Source organism: Eumetopias jubatus, unplaced genomic scaffold (genome assembly GCF_037043125.1).
Source record: "Eumetopias jubatus isolate StellerSeaLion01/CBP00866 unplaced genomic scaffold, mEumJub1_p1.0 scaffold_8, whole genome shotgun sequence".
NCBI lineage: Eukaryota > Metazoa > Chordata > Mammalia > Carnivora > Otariidae > Eumetopias > Eumetopias jubatus.
This window is the reverse complement of record NW_028274814.1, coordinates 91,334,054-91,356,160: the sequence shown is the minus strand read 5'-3', so window position 1 is coordinate 91,356,160 and position 22,107 is coordinate 91,334,054. Positions and strand designations below refer to the sequence as shown.

The window sequence follows — 22,107 nt, the reverse complement described above, 5'->3', positions numbered from 1 at the left end:
TCGGTCTCTTGCAGAGATCTCTTTCCTGAGCTTCAGACCCCTCATTCTAGTTGCCAACTAGATGCTACACAAACAAATGTTCTGAAATGTGCCTGAAATTGAACTGTGCCACGTCGCTAGACTGGCTTATCTTCCTCCTAGTTCCACAAGGGCAGTACCGTCCTCAGCCACCCCATACACATACCTATTTCCTCCCCTCTCTCCCCACCTGGTCAAACAGATGCCCATCTAACCTGAAGTCAACTTCAGGAATCTTCACCTCTCCCACCTCAACTGCCCCATTTCAAGCCCGAATGACCTTCACCCAGGTTACTTCAATAGCCTCCCAAACAATATCCCTGTCTCTGCCCAAACTCTGCCGTAAACTACTATCCGCGGCAAAATCATCGATCTGACCTCATTACTTCTCCTTGCATGGCTCCCCTTACCCATAAGCCGGGCAAGGAAGGCCCTTTGAGAGCCTGCTTCCTTTCCCAGCCCTTCACCACACCCACAGGTGTGTCCTTCCCCATCTGCTCCACCCACAACGTCACCTTGTCCTCCAGACCCACCAGACCCGCCACTCTCCTGCTAGTTTATTTTTCTGTCTCCGTGCCTCTGCCTTTCTCTCCACACACCCGCACGCACGCACGCGCATACCCACCTGCTCGATCAGTGCGCATCTGCCACGACTCAAGCTGCCAGTCCCCACCACCTAGATCAGGTACATGTTTTCCAGACTCAACCCCTCCCCTCTTCTCCGAGAGGGGCCATCTTTTTTCTAAGCAGTCCTCCCCTACTTCCGGTCCAAACACCATCCCTTCCGCAGCCAAGATAGCCATCTCCTTCGAGGAACCCTTGTCCTTCACCTATATCCTCTAATCACCATCCACTTTCTTTCTACTCAGGTGTCTCATTTTAAAATGATGACAGGGGCGCCTGGGTGGCTCAGTCGCTAAGCGTCTGCCTTCGGCTCCGGTCATGATCCCGGGGTCCTGGGATCGAGCCCCACATCGGGCTCCACATCGGGCTCCCTGCTCCGCGGGAAGCCTGCTTCTCCCTCTCCCACTCCCCCTGCTGTGTTCCGTCTCTCGCTGTCTCTCTCTCTCTCTCTCTCTCCGTCAAATAAATAAAATCTTTAAAAAAATAAAAATGATGACAACATGCCCATGGCCTCATTTTAGGGCACAGTCCTTTCCAGCCAAACCTTGGAGAGCAGCCTGCACTCACTTTCCTGTCTCCTCCACAGCTATTCACTCTTCCTCCCTCTGCAGTCGGACTGCCCCTCCAGGTCACTGAAGAGGAGCTCCTCAAGGTCTCCAGAGACTCCTACTGGCTCAACTTCAGTCCCTGGCTCCCTGGCTTTTCTGTGTGCTACACTTGCCCTACTCACCAAGCCCCTGTTCCTGAGGCTGGCTCCTCCCTGGGCTCCCAGGACACCACTCCCCTGGCTTTCTTCTCACCTCTCTAGCCCCTCCACTTGCTCTCTGGGGACACACCCTTCTTCGGGACTTACCATTTAAATGCCACTGTGTCCTACTTGCCTGGGTCCTCCTCCTCCTCCCATGGCTTCAACAAATCCCAAAGCTCTCTCCCCAGATCAGGTGTACCTCCTCTATCTTATGGACAAGCCTGGGAAAATCTGATGCCCTACAGACAGCTCAAAAAAAACTTTACCCCGATTCATTCATCCATTATTTATTGACTGCCTGGAGTCAACAGGTTGTCTGAACTTACCCTCTCTCCCAAATCTCATTTTTCTTCTATATTCCCTTTCTTGGCAAGTGACCACATCACCTCCTGAGTCACCCAAGCGAAGAAACCCACAACTCATCCTTGTCCTTCTCACCACCCCAATACCCACATCCAGAGTTACCAAATCCCTCCAGTTCCCCAGTATCTTCAATCTGGCCCCTCTTCCACTTCATCCCCACTCTCACTGCCTCCATTCCACCTCAATCACCGGACAGCCACTGAGGCCGGGCTAGAATTCATTCCTGCAAGTCCTAATAGCCACAAAGAACAGGTCAGTATTTTGAAGCAGTTTTAACTTTATGTGTCTACCTTTTTTGATGACATCAATTACACAGCTGGGGGAATCTATTACTTTATAGTTCAGCCCACATTCCCCCTTTTGATCACTGAAACTGTTAAAATCCATCAGTGCCTAAATGAATGCAATGCCTATATGTAAACTCAGAGATACTTCAAATAATGCTTAATAACTGTTAACATGAAGGGTCTGGAGTCTTGGTACTCTACTTGCCACAAAATGCCAATGCACCATTTTGATTCACATAAACGATTCTGACACAATACTCCTTTTCTGCAGCCAACATTTCAAATTAAAATGAACACAAAATGGGAGCAGCTACAGAATCTGCCATCCGTATTGTCACATCACACATTTTCCAAATCTAGAGCGCACCACAGAATTTCAGGGACGCTAGGATGTACTTAACGAAAAGAACAGGAGTCACTAGAAAAATAATTTTTTGTGATTTCCATGACTAAAAACAAAACTTCCTATAGTTATGCATTTAAGCATGTTCCTTCTAGCTAATAGCAGAAAACCTAAGACTCTTCCCATTAAAAGGAACCATTCCACCCAGTCCATACCTTTAGAGATAGTTGTCTTTCTAAATTTTCAGTAATCCCTCAAATGTTTAAAAGTCCAATTTTAAAGAAATATCTTTCCCTATAGGGTCTTGCTGAAGTATCTCCTGAAGTCTGTATGACATCAGAAACAGATGAAAGTTCTAAATAAACTGCTCAGATTAAAAATAACTCTTCTTGGGCGCCTGGGTGCCTCAATCATTAAACGTCTGCCTTCGGCTCAGGTCATGATCCCGGGGTCCTGGGATCGAGCCCCGCACTGGGCTCCCTGCTCGGCCGGGAAGCCTGCTTCTCCCTCTCCCTCTCCCCTTGCTTGTGTTCCCTCTCTCGCTATGTCTCTCTCTGTCAAATAAATAAAATCCTTAAAAACAGTAATAATAAGATAATTCTTCTCAGGAAAGACAATGTCTCAATAATGAATAAAGTTAATCATCACACTCACAGATCATTCAATATGGACTCTAGAAAGCAAAGACCCCTAGCCCTCAAGAGCTTTTATTCTTGTCAGAGGGCAATACTTAAATATACCTGTAGCAATCAGAGGACAAGACATTGTAACAAATGAGCCTTGAACTGGACAGCCACGGATTAGTGAATGGAGAGGCTGAGTAAGGCACTCTACACAGGGTGTGGGCAAAGGGACAGAAGCCTCTGGAAGCCTCACGTTTGGATATATTGAGTTAGACAATAGACTGATATTTTATAATAGAATTTAACTTGCTAAAAAAAAAAAATCTATTTGGAACATTTACCTGGCAACAGTAAATGCAGACCCAACTGGAATAAAAGAGACACTGGAAACAAAAGGCAAAATTTAATCTTCCACAGGAAATGAATACACTTCCTCACTCCCAAATGGGAATGCGCACCTGCCCACAAGCACTCATCCTTCAGGAAGTACAGCATAAGCGCAGGACTCTCACACTCATCCTGCCCTGTTCTCGAGGAATGTGGCACTGCTGGTTGGCTCTTTCTTAAATAGTTCTTGACACTATGTTTCTAAATCCTGCAATACACAAGTTCAAAACAATTAAGTGTTCCCTTTGGCTTGCACAAAACCCATTCTTATTGGCACTATATAGGGATGAGTTCCATAAACCACCCAGGACCCCCTTGATTTCTTTCCCAAAACATTCCCTCTTTAGGAAAAGAAATAATTCTACAGGGTCCCTGGGTGGCTCAGTTGGTTAAGTGTCTGCCTTCGGCTCAGGTTATGATCCCAGGGTCCTGGGATCAAGCCCCGCATCAGGTTCCCTGCTCAGTGGGGAGCCTGCTTCTCCCTCTCCCCAGATCTCTCTCTCAACTAATGAAACCTTAAAAAAAAAAAAAAAGAATTCTACATATTCTACTCATTTCTCAAACACCAATGACTAACCAATTCACTTAAGTTCAACCCCACCCAACCAGATATGACCTAATACAGCTGTTTCCAAACTCATTCGTTTGGCATTTCAATACATGTCACATAATCCTTTTCAAGACTTTCATCACTTTTAAGATTTACCTTCCCTCCAATCAGAAATTCAGATCTAGAATCAATTAATCATTAACTTCCAAAGTTAGCTCTTAGGAACAAAGTACAGGCCTAGGACCCAGGTCTCCACATCCCTAGCCCAACAGATTTTCCATTTCACCTAAATGTCTCACTTTCACATGATACAGAATTTATTACCATTGTTTTATCATTATTCCCCCTGAAAGAAACATGTTTCACTGCCTTCACCCAACTTCTTTTGCTTATGATTCTGACACAAATCTGATCAAATGAAAACCAGGTAGTCAATTAACAAATAAAGACAGGGCACCTGGCTGGCTCAGTGGAGCATGTGACCCTTGATTTCAGGGTCATGAGTTGGAGTTCCACATTAAGTGTGGAACCTACTTAATAAATAAATAAATAAATACATACCAGGGGCACCTGGCAGGCTCAGTTGGCAGAGCATGTGACCCTTGACCTTGGGGTTGTGAGTTCAAGTCCCACGCTGGGTGTAGAAATTACTTAAAATCTTAAAAAAAAAAAAAAGTAACAGACCTCATTCTGTGCCCTGTGACAAGTACCACACTAACAATGAACATATAGTGGTGAACAAGAAAGACATGTCTGCCCTCATGAAGCTCACAGGATAATCTGGAAGGCTCAGAACTAAATTTACTCAAAGCCCCCAGTGCATTCAATCATTCAATAATGAGCTAGAATATCATCTTTCTCCAAAGCATCAGAGTGCTTCATACAATTCATTCATAAGGTTAGTCTAAACTTGCTGCTTAGATGTAAAATGTTCAGGTCCCCAAATACAAATCACTACCTTGCTGGAACGCCTGGGTGGCTCAGTCAGTTAGGCCTCTGCCTTCGGCTCAGGTCATGATCCCAGGAGGCTGCTTCTCTCTCTGCCTGCTCTGCCTGCCACTCCCCCTGCTTGTGCTTTCTCCCTCTCTAATAAAATAAATAAAACCTAAAAAAAAAACAAAGCAAAGCAAAAAAAACCCAATCACTACCTTGCAGATTAAAAATAGACATACATGAGTGAGATGGGGGATAAATTTATTTTTCAATAACTATTTATCAAGTGTCACCTCCAATACTACCATAGGTTGAGAATTTAAAATCAATTTATAATATTAAGAAAACAATTTTATAGTCTTTAAACACACTGGTGATGCAGTCATATTTGCAATTATGTAACAATTTATAACCTGGGAATACTTTCCACACACATTATCTTACTTAACCCCTCTATATTAACTGTTTTAATTAACAAGCTGAGGGCGCCTGGGTGGCTCAGTAAGTTAAATGTCAAGTCATGATCCCAGGGTCCTGGGATCCAGCCCCACATTCCTGCTCATGGGGGAGTCTGAGTTGGACTTCCCACTCAGCAGGGAGTCTGCCTCTGCCCCTCTCCATCTGCCTCTCCCCCAGCTCATGTTCTCTAGCGAGTGCTCTATCATTCTCTTTTAAATAAAAATATTAAAAAAAAAATTAACAAGCTGATAAGAAGTTAAGGAACCTGTTCAAAGCTCCCAGAGTTTCAAAACCAAGAAGATTTCCCAATTCTAGATGCCTAGATTCTTCTACCAAATCACACTTTCTTAGTAAAAGCTCCTAGCAAGTTGTTTTTAATAATGCTAATACTACTAGAATAGTAAACCTTTAATGAGCACATACTCACACGCTAGTTAATGTCCCAAGTTTTTTATGCAAATAAGTGATAATATTTACATAGGAGCAGATCAGTAAAATTTACAGTTCAGCTAATTTACAATTCAAGTGATTAAAAATATTCACAGTGGCATTAAGAATATAAAGCCAGCTTTAGAAAACCAATTTACTGTTAAGAAACACAACCAAAGTAAGGGGCGACTGGGGATGGAGAGGGAAGAACAAACCCCAAGAGGCTCACGTGGTCCAAAGGAAGAGGTTTCCCCACCAGATTCCACCGCTCACGCCAGTTTTATGGAGCATACATGAACTCTGAAGAGTTCGCCGAACAGATCATGCGACTGACTCGCTGAGCATCTTTGATGCCTGTGTTCCAACAGCTCACCAGCAGGCTTGTTTCTGAACCGCGGCCATGTGCAGCAATGCTGACACACTGTGGGTGGGAGCCCGGGGCGGGGGCGGGGGGGGGCAGCGCAGCTGGGAACACAGCCACAACGCGTGGAGGTGGGATTCGAATGACAGTCGCAGCTCTGCCTCTGCAGAGAGTGACACAGTTCCCCTCCGTTACCTCACTGGATTTGAGCTCATGAAAACCAGAAACAAAACGGTGACTAAGTCCCTAAACAATGAGCGCAAGGTGATTGACACCTCCTGGAGGAAAAAGGAAAGCCCTCAGGAAGAAGCAAAATCTGTCACCAGGTCAAGCCGGCAGCCTTGAGGAGAACTCTGCGGCCAGAGGCAGGTAAGAGAGGGAGAACAGGGGGAGTTGAAAGACAAAGAAGAAGAAAAAAAAAACCCTTCAGTAACCTATACATAAACCCTTAAGCCAAAGAATCACATTTTCACAGGCCTGATCATCCTCTTTCCACCGGGGTGGCTGGCTTTAAGGGAAAACAAGTTGGTGAAGACTTTGATAGGTGGCCTCCGGCTTGGTCAGGAGACAACAACCCCTTTACCAGAAAACAAAGCAACTACAGTGAGACTGAAAGTGGCTTAAAAAAAATAATAATAATAATAATAATAAGCCTCCAAGAATGACTGAAGCTTCTTCCTGATCAAGGACAATGAGATTCCCAGTTCATTTTGGTCAATAAAACCAAAGAGACACACCCAATTTCCTGCCACTTTCATTCTTTAGTGTCGAATCTCCCATCCATGGTCAGTTCTCCACTCAGCCCAAAACTCAAATGAAGTGCATGACCATATATGGAAGAACCTTTTAAAAATAAATAGCTAGTTTTTTTTAATTGCTAATATTTATTACAGATTATGTGCCAGGCATGGTGCTACTTTACAGATTGAGGCTTGAAGAGGTGCAAGGCCTTGTCCAAAACACCGGCTGGCTAGCCTGGATTTAAATCCAGGCTGCCTTACAGAGCTGCCTGTCAGCAGTCAAGAACACACCCCTTCTTGGCCCATAACAAAATCCAGTTCCCTTTTTTTTTTTTTTTTAATAGCCCTCACCTCAAAAGATCAAGATCCATTGTTAATTAAAACTGCACAGTCGGGGCGCCTGGGTGGCTCAGTCAGTTAAGCGTCTGCCTTGGGCTCAGGTCATGATTCCAGGGTCCTGGGATTGAGCCCCGCATCGGGCTCCCTGCTCAGCAGGAAGCCTGCTTCTCCCTCTCCCACTCCCCCTGCTTGTGTTCCCTCTCTCGCTGTCTCTCTCCCTGTCAAATAAATAAATCTTAAAAGATAAAATAAAAAATGAAAAAAAAACTGCACAGTCATAAATAAATTAATAATAAAACTGCACAGAACTACCTCCAGCGAGAATTAATTTTAAAGCTGATTTGCTGACACTGGTGCTACGTTTCCCTTTTTGTTTTTGTTTTTTTAAAGGATTTTATTTATTTGACAGAGAGAGACACAGTGAGAGAGGGAACACAAGCAGGGGGAGCGGGAGAGGGAGAAGCAGGCTCCCCGCTGAGCAGGGAGCCCGATGCGGGTCTCAATCCCAGGACCCTGGGATCATAACCTGAGCCGAAGGCAGAGGCTTAACGACCGAGCCACCCGGGCGCCCCTACGTTTGTCTTCTTGAAAGGTACTACTTTCCCCTGGAAGAGCTCCCTCTAATCCTCTGCACCAACTGGCAGGAATAATTATGCTTTGGGTACAGTTCATAGGATGCATTTCCTCTAGCAGAGCCCACAGGACCCCAGCTCGCACAGCAGCAGGCCCACCACCACAGTCCTTCCCACCAACTGCACCGCGTGGCCAACACCGGTCAGCAGAGAAAGCAATTTGCAAATTTCAGAGAGATCTGAAAGGGCAGTAAACTCCCCACAAAGGAAAACTGGCAAGAAAAAGCGACCCACAAGCCTGTCTAAACAAACAGAAACAGACCTTAAATGGACAAAAGTAATATTATTGTTTCTTTAAACCACCTACATAATATTTACATTCTCCCATAGCTGGGAAATGACCAACTCCAGTCAAATATCCCTGAATTCACCTCTGTGATGCCATTAAAACTTGCAATCTGCTGAAGGTCTAAACCAATAAAACTTCTGCTGGTTTAATTTCTCTTCACCAAATTCCACTGAAATTAGAGTCCAAAGAAATCAACTGCATTTTAAGTCCCTTGGAAAGCTCCACAAACTGTACAACACTGTGGAATGCTAAACTTCATTTTTAGTATTGGTATTTTTTTCCTCCTATGTAATGCATGCAGCTATTTTGTTTTCTATTTTCATACAAGTTTTTCAGTTTTTGGTTTGCTGTTTGAGAACTGTAATCAGACACACATGAATTTCTATGACTTCACTGGCAAAATAACAAGAAGGATTCCTCGAAACAAGTATTTATAGGAAACTTTCAGAGTAAACTTGTTTGTCTAAGAACGAGGACTAAGGAAGGTTCATGATCTATCTAAAGTCAGAAATAATTCCTTACATCTCTTTACAAGATTCACTTAATTAAAATATTCTGAACAAGAAAAAAATTAAATGAGGGCAACCCAGGATTATAATAATCAGATTATAAAAGATTAAGCGAAAATGTTTGACACAGGCAAGACTTAAAGTATTGATGCCAGACTTTTTAAGATTTTATTTATTTCTGAGAGAGAGAGAGAGAGAGCGCACAAGCACAAGCAGGGGGAATGGCAGGCAGAGGGAGAAGCAGGCTTCCCACTGAGCAGGGACATGGGACTCGATCCCAGGACCCCCAGATCATGACCTGAGCTGAAGGGCAGTCACTTAACCAACTGAGCCACCTAGGCGCCCCTACAATCCTTTTTTCAATACCTGGTCTAATTATAAAACTTAGGTTCTTCTGACTTCTACCAGGGTGGTTGGAAATCTGGCACTAAATTTATTGAAATTCAACGATAAACAGGCACTTTCGGTCACTTTTTTTTTTTTTTTTAACATGGTTAGTAAAAGACACATCATCCAGCTCCCACCCTCTGTATTCCACAGTGTATTCAGAGGACACTGATGCTTTCTTAGTAATGCCTTTCCTTTCATAATTATAGGAGTAAAGTGGGGTAGGGTTTTTTTGTTTTTGCTCCAAATTTCAGTGATGTCAGCCTGAGCACACTCTATAGTATTTCAAAATGCCAGAATATGTAATGTCCCTTTGTAACGAACAGAATAAGTCAAAAATAACCTGAAGTTTAGCTGACCACAAAAAAAAGGGGAACCATCTACCCAGCTAAATATGCACAGGACTCAAGAACAGGCTCTCTGGAGATTTCCTGCCTACCTCGCAAATGGTCAAAGGCCATGAACAATGCTCACACCAAGAGGAAGATCCACTTAGTAGTACAGAAAAATACTAAATTTACTGTTTAAAGGAATGCAACTAAATAACAATGAGGTGCCTTTACAAAGTTTTTCCTCTATTTTTTCTTTTATGTAAACAGGCCCAAAGTGAGGCTTGAACTTACAAACTGAGATCAAGAGTGGCATGCTCTACTAAGCCAGCCAGGGGCCCCAGTTTTCCCTCTATTTCAATGACTACACCCAGTGGAGCTAGGGGCACAAGGAAACTAGTTAAAAATACAGCCTTCAATTAGCGATATGAGAAGTAGAACTAAGGGGATAACTAAGAGGTATAAAACGGCCATACCATCATCATTGCTAAGCAAAATTCCATTTTGTACATCTATCCTAGAAATTTAATCCATATGGAAAAGGTTTCTCGCTCAAAATGTTCACTACATTGTTATGTTTGGTAGCCAAAAAAGAAAAAAAAAAAATCAGAAACATTCCAGTTTTCCAACATTTGGAAAATAATGCCTATTCAGTAAAATACAAGGCAGACGTGAAAACGATAGCTGTGCTAGCTGAAATCATTCAGCAAGAGCTCGTTAATTCTAAGTTTAAATAGCAAGATTCAAATTTGTCAGGTCAGAATTCCTTAAAAAAATTAAAAATATAATTACCATATGGTTCAGCAATGCCACTTGTGGGTATATACCTGCAAGAACTGAAAGCAGGGTCTCTAGGGGGTATCTGTATACCCATGTTCACTGCAGCATTACTCACAATAGCCAGGAGGTGGTAGCCCCCAAATACCCACTGACTGATGGATGGATAAGCAAAATGTGGTATATACATACAGCGGAATATTCCATTAAAGGAAGGAAATGCTAACAAATGCTATAGCACAGGTGAACCTTAAGGACATTGTGCTAAGTGAAATAAGCCAGTCACACAAAGACAAATACTAATACTACATGATTTCACTTATATGAGATGTATAGTCAAATGCATAGAAACAGAAAATGGAACGCTGACTGCCAAGAGTATGTGGAGGGGGAGGGGTGCATGCAGCTTAATGGAGACACTTTCAGTTTCCAAGATGAAAAAGTTCTGGCAACTGGAGACATAGCAATGAAAAGATACTTAACACCACTGAACACTTAAAAATGGTTTATGTAAACAAAAACTGTATAGATGGCAAATTTTAGGTGTTATTTTACCACAATTTTTTTAAATGGGATTTAAAAAAAAATCAGTATGATTGTATGTATGTAACAAGACAAATGAGGGGCACCTGGCTGGCTCAGTTCATACGGCATGAAACGCCTAACTCGGGGTCATGAGTTCTAGCCCCATGTTGGGGGTAGAAATTACTTTAAAAAAGGACAAATGACAAAACTAGGAAAACAATTCTGAAAAATAGTATTTGGATTAGGAAAGTAAGATAATGCACCATTTTCCCCCAAACTATATGATGCGATTTTTAGAATACTCTTTATTATCAAAAAAAAACTTCAAAAACATATTGCTCCAGCTACCTATAAAACCTTAATATCCTTCCAGTAAAAATGACATGTTTATGAAAAATTACTTTTTAGGACATACAAAACAAAGATGGGAGCCAAATTTTGGACTAAGATCTTGTTCTTCACATGGATGAGAAATGATCTATACAGACTACAAACTAAAATTTTTTTAAAGACTGTATTTAAGAGAGCGAGCGAGCAAGGGAGAGGGAGCGAGGGGGGAAAGGGGAGAGGGGCAGTGGCAGAGAGAAAAGCAGACTCCCTGTTGAACAGGGAGCCCGTGCGGGGCTCGATCCCAGGACCCTGGGATCATGACCTGAGCCAAAGGCAGACACGTAACCGACTGAGCCACCCAGGCACCTAAATTTTTTTTAAGGATTTTATTTTTAAGTAAACTCTATACCCAATATGGGGCTCAAACTTACAACCCAGAGGATCAAGAGTCACGTGCTCCCCTGACAGAGACATCCAGGCACCCTCAGACTACCAACTAAACCTAAGAGCAGGTTTCTGTTTTCTTCACCGAAACCCTAGCACCAGTCTAGCACATTGTGAACATTCCGTAAACACGGGAATGAATTTAGAAAACTACCTTACAATCTTAACACACACAAACATTGTCTAACCCACATTAACTTCATGAAAAACACTTTGCGGATTGCATTCTAAACCTCTTAAATCCAGATCTTCTCAATCTATTCTTCTGGCCTCCAATTCCCAAATTCATCCTTCTTCCTCCTCCAATTATCTCACTTTGTTTAGCGTCTGGAGAAAAAAAAAAAAACTGAGTGCTGCAATATATAATTAGTAAATTATTCTTAGCTGACTGAATCATGTAGCAGCAGTTAGCAATTACAGTCCATAAAATATGTATTACTCTTGCTGTTTTAATACTCTATGAAATAATGAACCCCATTCTCTGTAAACTTAAGGCAGAGTTGCAGTTTAAAATGCCATTAAGACAGTTTTATCCTATCAGCTCATAGGTCAGAAAAAAGGGACGTTCCCCACACACAAGTTTCATAACCTCAAAATGCTGGTATGCATGACCCACGATAGGCTGAAAAACTATTCCCAACAGTAAAAGGCAAGTTCCCCTTCACGAAGAAAAATCTTCCCAGGACGCCTGGCTGGCAACCCATCCATCCATTTGCAGCCACTAGACGAGGGAGATCGAAACCCCTGGCAAGAGTTAGCTCTGCTTTAGCAAACAGCATTGTCTGGCAGAAAACAGAATGTGAGCCACATACATAGCTCTAAATTTTCCAGTAGCCATGTTAAAAAAAAACAGGTAAAAATTATTTAACTCAGCATATCCCAAATATCATCATTTCAACATGAAGCAATATTAAACAATCACTCTGATATATTTTATATTCTCTTTCATTTGTCTTGGAAATCCAGTGCATATTTCACACCTACAGCACCTCTCAATTCAGGCCAGCCACATTTCAAGTGCTCAACAACATGTGGCCAGTAGCTACCATACTGGCCATTCCAGTTTTAGAATAATGGTCACTTCTAGGGGCGCCTGAGTGGCACAGTCGGTTAAGCATCCGACTTGGTTTCAGCTCAGGTCATGTTATCATGGGTCATGAGATCAAGTCACATCCTCAGCAGGGAGTCTGCTTGAAGATTCTCTTCCTCTGGCCCTCCCCCACTTGTAAGTGCACTCCCTCTCTCTCTAAAATAAATAAATCTAGAATGATGGTCTCTTCTATTCGTAACATTTTTACATGCCTATCCCATTTTAATCATTGTTTATGGGCTTGGACATCCTTCCTACTGCATCTCTGGCCCTCTCTATTAAAAAAAAAAATTAACAAGTAAACAAAAACCATTTGACTAGCCACTGAGAGCCAAACCAGAGCTAACTATTAAGAAAAACCTGGAAAACTAACCTCATTATAAAGAATGGTTAAACTTTGGTTAGTGGTATTAATATTAACTCTGTTTAATGCATCGCATTATCCTTGAGGATGATGAGGTTTCTGTGGAACACAATCATCTAGAGTTTCTGAACAGATGTCAACAGGAAAATGGGACTTGTTTTACAGGGATACACCTCAGTAAACTTTCCATCTAAACAGATGTATAGCTTTATCACACTCCACACAACAGAGGTGGTTCCCCGAAAAACTGTCAACCCATACGAGTTTCCTTTGCGCTAAAGGAGCAAGCTCTTTAAACAAAAATTAGATGTTCTATTTGGTAAGCTTTTAAAAAATATTATTAAATGGAGGTGCCCGGCTGGCAGTAGGTGGAGCATGTGACTCTTGATTTGGGATTTTGAGTTCAAGCCCCATGTTGGGTGTAGAGATTACTTAAAAATATTTTTAAAAAATAAATAAAACAAAACAAAACAAAGTAGGCACCCCTCCCCTCTTAAAACCCTCTGCTCTCCAGGCACCTGAGTGGCTCAGTCGGTCAAGTGTCTGCCTTTGGCTCGGGTCATGATCTCAGGGTCCTGGGATTAAGCCCCGCATCGGGTCCCTGTTCAGTGGAGAGCCTGCTTCTCCCTCTCCCTCTGCCTACCTCTCTGCCTACCTGTGCTGTCTGTCAAATAAATAAATAAAATCTTTAAAAAAAAAAAGATATCAGGGTCCTGGGATCGAGCCCCTCATTAGGCTCCTTGCTCGGCAGGGGGCTCCTTGCTCAGCGGGGAGCTTCTCCCTCTCCCTCTGCCCCTCCCCTCTGCAAGAGCACACCCACATTCTCTAATAAATAAATAAATAAAGCTTTAAAAAAACCTTCTGCTCTTTCCCTTCATAGCAAAAATAAATTGTTTATAAAATAAATTCAAGGGGCGCCTGTGTGGCTCAGTTGGTTAAGCCACTGCCTTTGGCTCAGGTCATGATCCTGGAGTCCCTGGATCGAGTCCCACATCGGGCTCCCTGCTCAGCAGGGAGTCTGCTTCTCCCTCTGACCCTCCCCCCTCTCATGTTTTCGCTCTCTCTCTCACGCTCCCTCTCTCAAATGAATAAAAGTATTGAATCATGAAAGAAAGGCTTTCTTAAAATAATGAGGAAATATATGAAGTGAATTATACCTAAACTAGTAATTAACACTTATTACTAATATCTAATTTTTTTTAGATTTTATTTGACAGAGAGAGACACAGCGAGAGAGGGAACACAAGCCGCGGGAGTGGGAGAGGGAGAAGCAGGCTTCCCGTGGAGCAGGGAGCCCAATGCGGGGCTCGATCCCAGGACCCTGGGATCATGACCTGAGCCGAAGGCAGACGCTTAACGACTGAGCCCCCCAGGCGCCCCACTAATATCTATTTTTAAATGACTACTAATGTGTAAGACACCGTGGAGGCTTATGGTCTAATTGGGGGAGGGGGAAGAACTGTGTACATTTGTGTATCAAGGAACACTCCCAGTACCCAGTACTTCGACTTCCATCCAAAATCAGTAGGCTTTCACTCCTTCAAGCACCTACTAAGAACAGAGCATTTATGTGCTCCGTGAACATGGCAGTCTTTGTCCTCATTAAACTAAATATAACATATTATAATTTTTGCTATGAAAGAACAGAGGGCTTTAAGAGGGTACAGGTACCAACTTCAGACTGGTGGTTCAGGAAGACTTCTCTGAGGGGACAGGTAAATTAACATGGGAGGGAGAATGGAGGGCAGCAATCCCAGGCCAAGGTTCTACGATGGGGAATCATGGACCTTGAAAGGAAGTGAGGCTAGTATGACTACAGTCCTCATCACATGCAGTTATTTAAAAGTTGTATCAGGGCGCCTGGGTGGCTCAGTTGTTAAGCGTCTGCCTTCGGCTCAGGTCATGATCCCAGGGTCCTGGGATCGAGCCCCACATCGGGCTCCCTGCTCAGCGGGAAGCCTGCTTCTCCCTCTTCCACTCCTCCCCCTGCTTGTGTTCCTGCTCTCGCTGTGTCTCTGTCAAATAAATAAATAAAATCTTTAATAAAAAAAAATAAAAAGTTGTATCAGAGAATGAACAAGAAGCAGGGCCTTGTCACATTGCTAATGCTTGCTTAGAACTAAACCTCTTCCTAGGCACTGTACAGAGTTCTTCAATGAGATAAGGATACAAACAGGCCAACTTATTTTTTTTTTTAAGATTTTATTTATTTATTTGAGAGAGAGAGAGAATGAAAGACAGAGAGCACGAGAGTGAAGAGGGTCAGAGGGAGAAGCAGACCCCCTGCCGAGCAGGGAGCCCGATGCGGGACTCGATCCCGGGACTCCAGGATCATGACCTGAGCCGAAGGCAGTTGCTTAACCAACTGAGCCACCCAGGCGCCCCAAACAGGCCAATTTAGCTAACAGCAGCTCCTTCGCATGCATCTATCCCCTATCCTGCTCCGTCACTTCACCATTGCTTCTGAACACCTCCCCCCCTTTCCAGATAATGGTCTTGAGCCAAATCAGAAGTGAAAAGCAAGCCTCAAACCAGGAACTTTATCAAAAGACAGCTACTTATGGGCGGGGGCGGGGGGAGGCAAGAGCTGATGCTCAGGGCTAAGAGCTGGGGACCACGCCACATTAGAAAGCATTTGGTCGGCTTCATTTTTTTCTTCTCCCAGAAAATGAATGTTTACAGTATGACATGCACTGACTGCCAAAGGAAGTCTAAAAAGAATAAGCACATTATTGGATATTTTTAGCTTTTCTTTTCATAAATGTTTTGTGTCACTGCTTTCCAAATAATTCCAAATCTTGCAAGTCAGCCAGAAGAAGAAACGGGATATAGAATGTATTGTTCATATAAGAGGGGACTAATTTTCTCTTGAAATTGAGTTAAGGGAATGTGTCTTTGTGAGTTCTGCTCACACAAACACAAAATTCCAATGGATTAATACGTACTGTGTATAAACAGAATTTATCAGACATGGAGATGAAATGTGCAAATCACCGTGCACCAGGCAAAAGGACTGGTGGGAATGTTTGTATTCGACAATATAGGGATCAAAAATGAGTGTAAGAGTTAGTACAGTCAAAATACCTTTGAGGTTGTAAACCATTCTTTTACCCCCAGTGATTTATTGCCAAAGCTTCTAATGGACACATGAATAAAACAGTGCAACTCATTACTGTCGATTCTAGCACCAAGACACAGAACCAAACAGCAAGTCAGAAAAATATTTAAATTATAATAAGGAAAGTACCCACAGGGTGAACTTGAGACCTGTTATGTGGAGTCGCACAGGCTTGCCTTAATAAACAATTCTTCAATATAACCTTTTTAGAAGTGTGAGTGGCTCAGAGACAATTTTAAGACTTCTTGACTATTCGGGGGACCTGGGTGGCTCAATCAGTTAAGCATCTGCCTTCAGTCTGGGTTCTGATTCAGGGTCTTGGGACAGAGCTCCCTGATCAGTGGGGACTCTGCTTCTTCCTCTACCCTCCTCCCCAGCGTGTGTGTGTGTGTGTCTGTGTGTGTGTGTGTGTTTGCTCATGCGCTCACTCTCACTTGCTCGCTCACTCTCAAGTGACTAAATAAAATCTTTAAAAAAAACTTCTTGACTATTCTGCTAAAGCAAAAAGAGTGTCTCATTTCCTTATTTCTATTAACTAGCCAAGGCTCAGAAAGAAAAGTGATTACCTTAGCTATGGAGTAAGTTACGTTCCAATAGATTATATTAATTTTAGTCCATTTCTACTCTTGGAAGTCTGAATGTGCTTATGAATTACAGAACTGCCCACATTCTCGGTTCTGTATGAAACAACAGTGGATCCACAAGCATGAATTATGAACACTGTAATGAACATATATGCGGAACAGGCGGTCGACATTTTAAGAAAATCCTAAATTATAGATGTCCATATCTGCAAAGAGAAAATCAAATTTTAAAATTTGGGGGGTACCCGCCTGGGTGGCTCGGCTGATTAAGCATCTGACTCTTGATTTCAGGTCAGGCCATTATGTCAGGGTTGTGAGATGAGTCCCAAGTGGCCTCCCCTCTGGGCGTGGAGCCTGCTTAAGATTCTTTCTCTCTCTGGGCGCCTGGGTGGCTCAGTTGTTAAGCGTCTGCCTTGGCTAAGGTCTTGATCCTGGGATCGAGTCCCACATTGGGCTCCCTGATTGGCAGGAAGCCTGCTTCTCCCTCTCTCACTCCCCCTGCCTGTTCTCACTGTCTGTCAAATAAATAAAATCTTAAAAAAAAAAAAAATGTCTCTCTCCCTCTGCAGCACCACCCCCACACCGCACACACAGGTGCATGTGCTCTTTCTCTCTCAAAAAAAAAAAAAAAAATTGGGGGGGTGGCTGAGAATTAACCAAAAGGAAAGTATGTGGGCCCTTTGGGGAATCACTTAACAAGGCCTTACCTTTCATTAAGTTAATTTTCCAGGGGGTTATTGTGAGAATCATAAGAAAGGGTACATTTGAAAAACCTGTAATGAGACAATTATTATCAAACGAGGAAAGCATTCATTCATACAACTATATTCACTGAGCAATCACTGTGTTTCCGGTACCAATGGACGCCCCAGGGATACAGCAATCAACATGACAACCAAACTGCCACAAAAAAGGCCTCCTCTCATTCCTGTTTCTGACCTCCAGACAGGTTTTTAAGCCTTTTTTTTCTCTTTTTAAGAGTGTACCAACATAAGAAAAGGGTAACATTTTCCTTATAACCATAAGATTTTTGTTTTTGTTGGAGACAGAAAGAAGTTGGGCTATGTTCTTTGCCTGGCAAGAGAAGAAAAGAAATTCTTCATCCCCCTCCCCCTTTTTCTCCATCCTGCATTTACCACAAACATCTTGCTCTCTCTGGATATTTTCAGGAGTCCTAGAAACTGAATTTTCCTGGCTTTTTCACCAGGTGGTTCAGCACCAAAAAAATTAAAACTTACAAATTAAAAAATTTTTTTTAATTTACTATTAGCAATAATAGATCCTTAAGGCAACATCTCTCTTTCCACCTTTCTAGAGAAAGGATAAGTTTCGCTTTTATGCTTTGTTAGAAATGCTTATCTTGGGGCGCCTGGGTGGCTCAGATGGTTAAGCGTCTGCCTTCAGCTCAGGTCATGATCTCAGGGTCATGGAATCAAAGCCCCACATTGGGCTCCTGGCTCAGTGGGGAGCCTGCTTCTCCCTCTCCCTCTCTCCCTGCTCATGCTCTCTCTCTCTCTCTGTATCTCTGTGTCTCAAATGAATAAATAAAAAATTTTAAAAATAAAAATTAAAAAAAAAAGAAATGCTTATCTTATTCTTATAATCACCAGCATAATAAAATGAAAAACGCAGGACCCCTGGCTGGTTCTTGATCTCGGGGTCATGAGTTCAAGCCCCACTGGGAGTAGAGATTGCTTAAAATAATAATAAAATAAATAAATAAAATGAAAAAGGCTTACCTATTATCTAACCTTAGGTAAAAGAAATGTTCTATACTTAGAATGCCTCGCTTTATATTTGTGAGTCTTACTTCTTTAACTCACAAATCTCATCAGGAATTTTAACACATTCAGTCAATTTAACCAAAATGCCCACAAAAATTCAGTTTCAAACACTTCTGCCACCTGGCAAGTAAGTCCCATAACTCAGCACCTTGCATGTGTTATCGTTAGGAGGGGGAACACACAGGCAATAAAGCTTCAGAATATAAAGAACAAGCCCTTCAAGCAAATAACTAGTTCTTACTGTCCTGATTTTCAGCACAATACTCCAAAATACATATTAATGTTAAACTAATTCTAAAAGCTAAGTTACATTATGTAATATATATGCTAGATTAATGAATGGAAACACTGTATGTCTAAACCCAGAAAAAAGAAATTTTTATTTTTTAAAGCACTAAAACATGCTTCCACAATTCAAACTGGATATTCTGGCCCTTGTGAAGGAGCATCACATACCTAGAGAATCTGAGAACCAGCAAGTTTTCTGGAGAAGAGCCACCTCTGGAATCAACTTCAAACACCACCTCTGTCAAGTTCTAGTCAAATGGTGAGGGCAGCCTTAAGTGGCAGGAGAAAATACAAAGTAGAGGAAAGAAAGACTGGAGAGGCCAAGAGAGAAGAGCCAAGTGAGAGAAGCACAAGGAAAAGCAATTCTTCCCTAACCGACAGAGAGGAAGAGTATTTCTGCCTTCCAAACCTCAGAGCAAACTCAAGCCATTAGAATACACTCTACGGAAAATAAAGGATCAGTTGCTATGAACTGAATGTTTGTGGACCCCCACTCCAAAATTGATATGAGGAAGCCCTAAATGCGAAAGGATTTGGAGGTGGGACCTGTGGGAGGTAATGAGGCCATGAGGGGGCCCCCACGATGGGATCCGTTTCTTTACAAGAAGAAAATTAGCCCTTTCTCTATGGGAAGTCACTGCAAGGAGTCAGCAGTCTCCGAGCCAAAGGGTCCTCGCCAAAACCCAAGCAACCAGCCAGGCACCGAGATCCACCTCCAGCCTCCAGAACTATGAGAAATATTTGTGTTTAAGTCACCTAGTCTATGGTATTTGTCACAGCAGCCTGAGCTAAGCCATCGCTCAAAGTGACTAGTAAATAGCACAGTCCTAAGCCTTAGAAACAATAAAGAGGACAGACTACCGCCCCAGAACTTGACTCAGGATTACGTGCTACTGAATAAGGGCACTTGACTTCACTCTTGCCCTTCACCATCCCCTCTCCCCCTCCTGGTTTGGGATTAAGAGGCTGCAAAAGACTAGAACTTCCGAATCATAAAAAGAAATTTGACCTCAGAAAGTGGTTAAGTAAACTTAAAAGGTCTGGCGAGGAAACCCTGACACATTACTCCGTCCTCACCCCTCCCATAACTCATCATCCGGCTCTGAACGATTTTCCTTGCCTCCAGTCTCCAGGACGAAGTCTCATAGCAATGGTCCGGGGAGCGCCTTTTGTTGAAGAGCAACAAATTTGTTCCATTACAGCCTCACTAATCTGATGGGAGCACGGCTGGGTTGGCAGGGCTTCCTGGTGTGGCTCCCCGGGCCAATAGGCCGCGGGTTCACGCGCGGGACTGAGAAGTCCACCCCAAGTGGCCCGCTTCGGGAAAGCCTTCCAGGGAAATACAGTCCGGGTCGGCGAAACCGGCCCAAGTTCCCTTCCCATCTTTTCCCAAGTCATACTTCCAACGGCATGTTTCCTCCAAAAAAGGAAGAAACCGGCCTAAGGCTCAACTCTACCCGGCTGGTTTTTACCTAGCACCGGAACTTGTTTGCAAAACATTGAAGGCACTCATAAACTTGACTTTGCAGGAAACGCACAACCTTGACTCCCGCAACCAAGGTCTAGGGAGCGCCTGCTGTCGTCCCCACCCCACCACCAAGGTGCTGGACCCGGAAGGTAGCGGAGGCCAGGTCGCCAACGCCACCCGTGGCTATTACCATGGCCCCCAAGCCACTCGGGGGCTCACTGCCAACTGAACCGACTCCCAGTGGAGTCTGGAGCCAGGACCCCGACCACCGACTGCCGGGACGCAGAGGAAACGCCGGGAGTGGCCGGGGACGCCTCCACGCTCTCAGAAGTGTTCTCCCGCAGTCCGCCGCCCGAAGCAGGGCCGCAGAGGCCATCTGGCGCGGAAGGCAGGAGCGGGCCCTCGGTCTCCCGCCCTTCCACCTCCTTCCCTCGCGCTGGCCGCCCCCCGCGCACGCCCGCACGCCCACGTGCACAACCTCCAGGCACGACCCCGGGATCCCAAAAGGCAGAAGCCCCTTCTCGGCCGCCCCCGCTCCTTCCCCGCGGGCATGCCCAGCGCGCCCCACTGATACACGTGGAATCGGGGATCCCGGGAGCTATGGGCGCCGGCTGTGGCGCCCGCCGCGCGTGCCACTCACTTGCTGGCCGGCGCGGGGCTTGCCCTGGGGCGCTCTCCTGAAAAAGGAGGTCCTGGCGGTGAAGAAGAAGTCCTCGGCGTCCTCCTCCAGGCTGCTGTAGCCGCTGCTCATGCTGCTGGTCCCTTCGCGCGTGGGCCGCCTCCCCGGGGCGCAGGCGGCCAGGCAGGGGGTGCCGCGCCCGCCCGCCCCGCGAGGTTCCCGGCGCGCGGCCCCGAGCCGCCGGCGGGCAGTCCTGCTGCAGCTGCGGCCGCCGCTCACTCCGGCCCTGCCGGCCCCTCCCGCCGCCTCCCCGCCGGGCTCCGGGCGCGGCTTTAGCCTCCCAGCGCCTCGCGACCCCGCCTCCCGGGGCCCCGCCCACTCCCGTGTGCCCCTCCCCGGGAGGCTGGGAGCTGTGCCCACGCGGTCCGGGCACTCCCCGCGCGGCCGCAGGTGGGGGTGGTGCGGCCGGCCCTCCCAGCCTGCTCTTTCCCAGCAGTGTCTGTGCAACCCAGAACGCCCACTGCGACCGCGGCGTCTGGCCGGGCTGTGCCCCGGGTCGCTTCCCCAGCCTCCCGGAAACTGCCAAGTCCTCTCTGATCCGGCTACCCGCCCCCCCACTCCGCTAGCTCGGGTTTTGGGGAGGACCAGACCGGGGAACTTTCGCCGCTGTCCCCGCCCTGCTTACCCCTCCCGGGGTCTAGCGGGCGGCAGTGGAGATTGCCCCGCCCGGGATCCCCCAGCCCATCGGGCCTCTGGCGGCCGTTTCGCCTCGTCCTGAACCCCAGCATCTCGCCCCTCCAGAAGGGTTTAAAAGCGGAGAGGAGTGGGGAGGTAACAACTGGGTAGAGTTTATTCAAATGAAAACATCCTTTCTGGTAATTCAGTTGAGCTTCGGTCTTCCCTCTCGCCTTCTCTCTAGCGAAGGTTCATTCTCAGATAAGGACGGCCAAGGTCGTTATGATCTTAGAGGCCCCTTGGTGAAGGGGGTGGAGGGTGAATTCGTTCTGTGGTTCAAGGACTTATTAATTAAATGTGCGTTTTCGATGTTCCCTCCCACGATCCTACAAGGCATGGTTTCTGTGTTGGGGTAATGGGTTCAGGGAATTCTATTCACCCTCCTACCAAAAAAAGAAAATCCATATTTTCCGAAATCCTTCCAGTTAATCTTCTTTTAGAATGCAAAATTTTTGCCACGCCCCCTGTGGTTACCAGTCGTTTACACCTTGGTGTTATTGAACTGATTTAAATCATACTAGTTTCCTTGAAGAGATCTTGACTGAAAAGGGGTTGTTTTGAAGCTTCACCGCCACTGCTGGGGTGAGCAGGCTTTAGAAGAGGTTTCATTAAAAGAGGAAGAGAAGGGTTA

At 44.8% G+C, this 22,107-nt stretch overlaps 1 protein-coding gene across 1 annotated transcript in view; it reads right to left on the bottom strand.

The window, feature by feature from the left end:
• Positions 1 to 21,036, bottom strand: part of RASSF3 (Ras association domain family member 3) — a 67,849-nt gene extending 46,813 nt beyond the window's left edge. The window contains exon 1 of the mRNA XM_028110727.2: positions 20,763 to 21,036. Within this exon, the coding sequence (XP_027966528.1) occupies positions 20,763 to 20,873 (111 nt within the window). The 5' untranslated portion in view covers positions 20,874 to 21,036. The remainder of the gene's footprint in view (positions 1 to 20,762) is intronic.
• Positions 21,037 to 22,107: the final 1,071 nt, after the last annotated feature.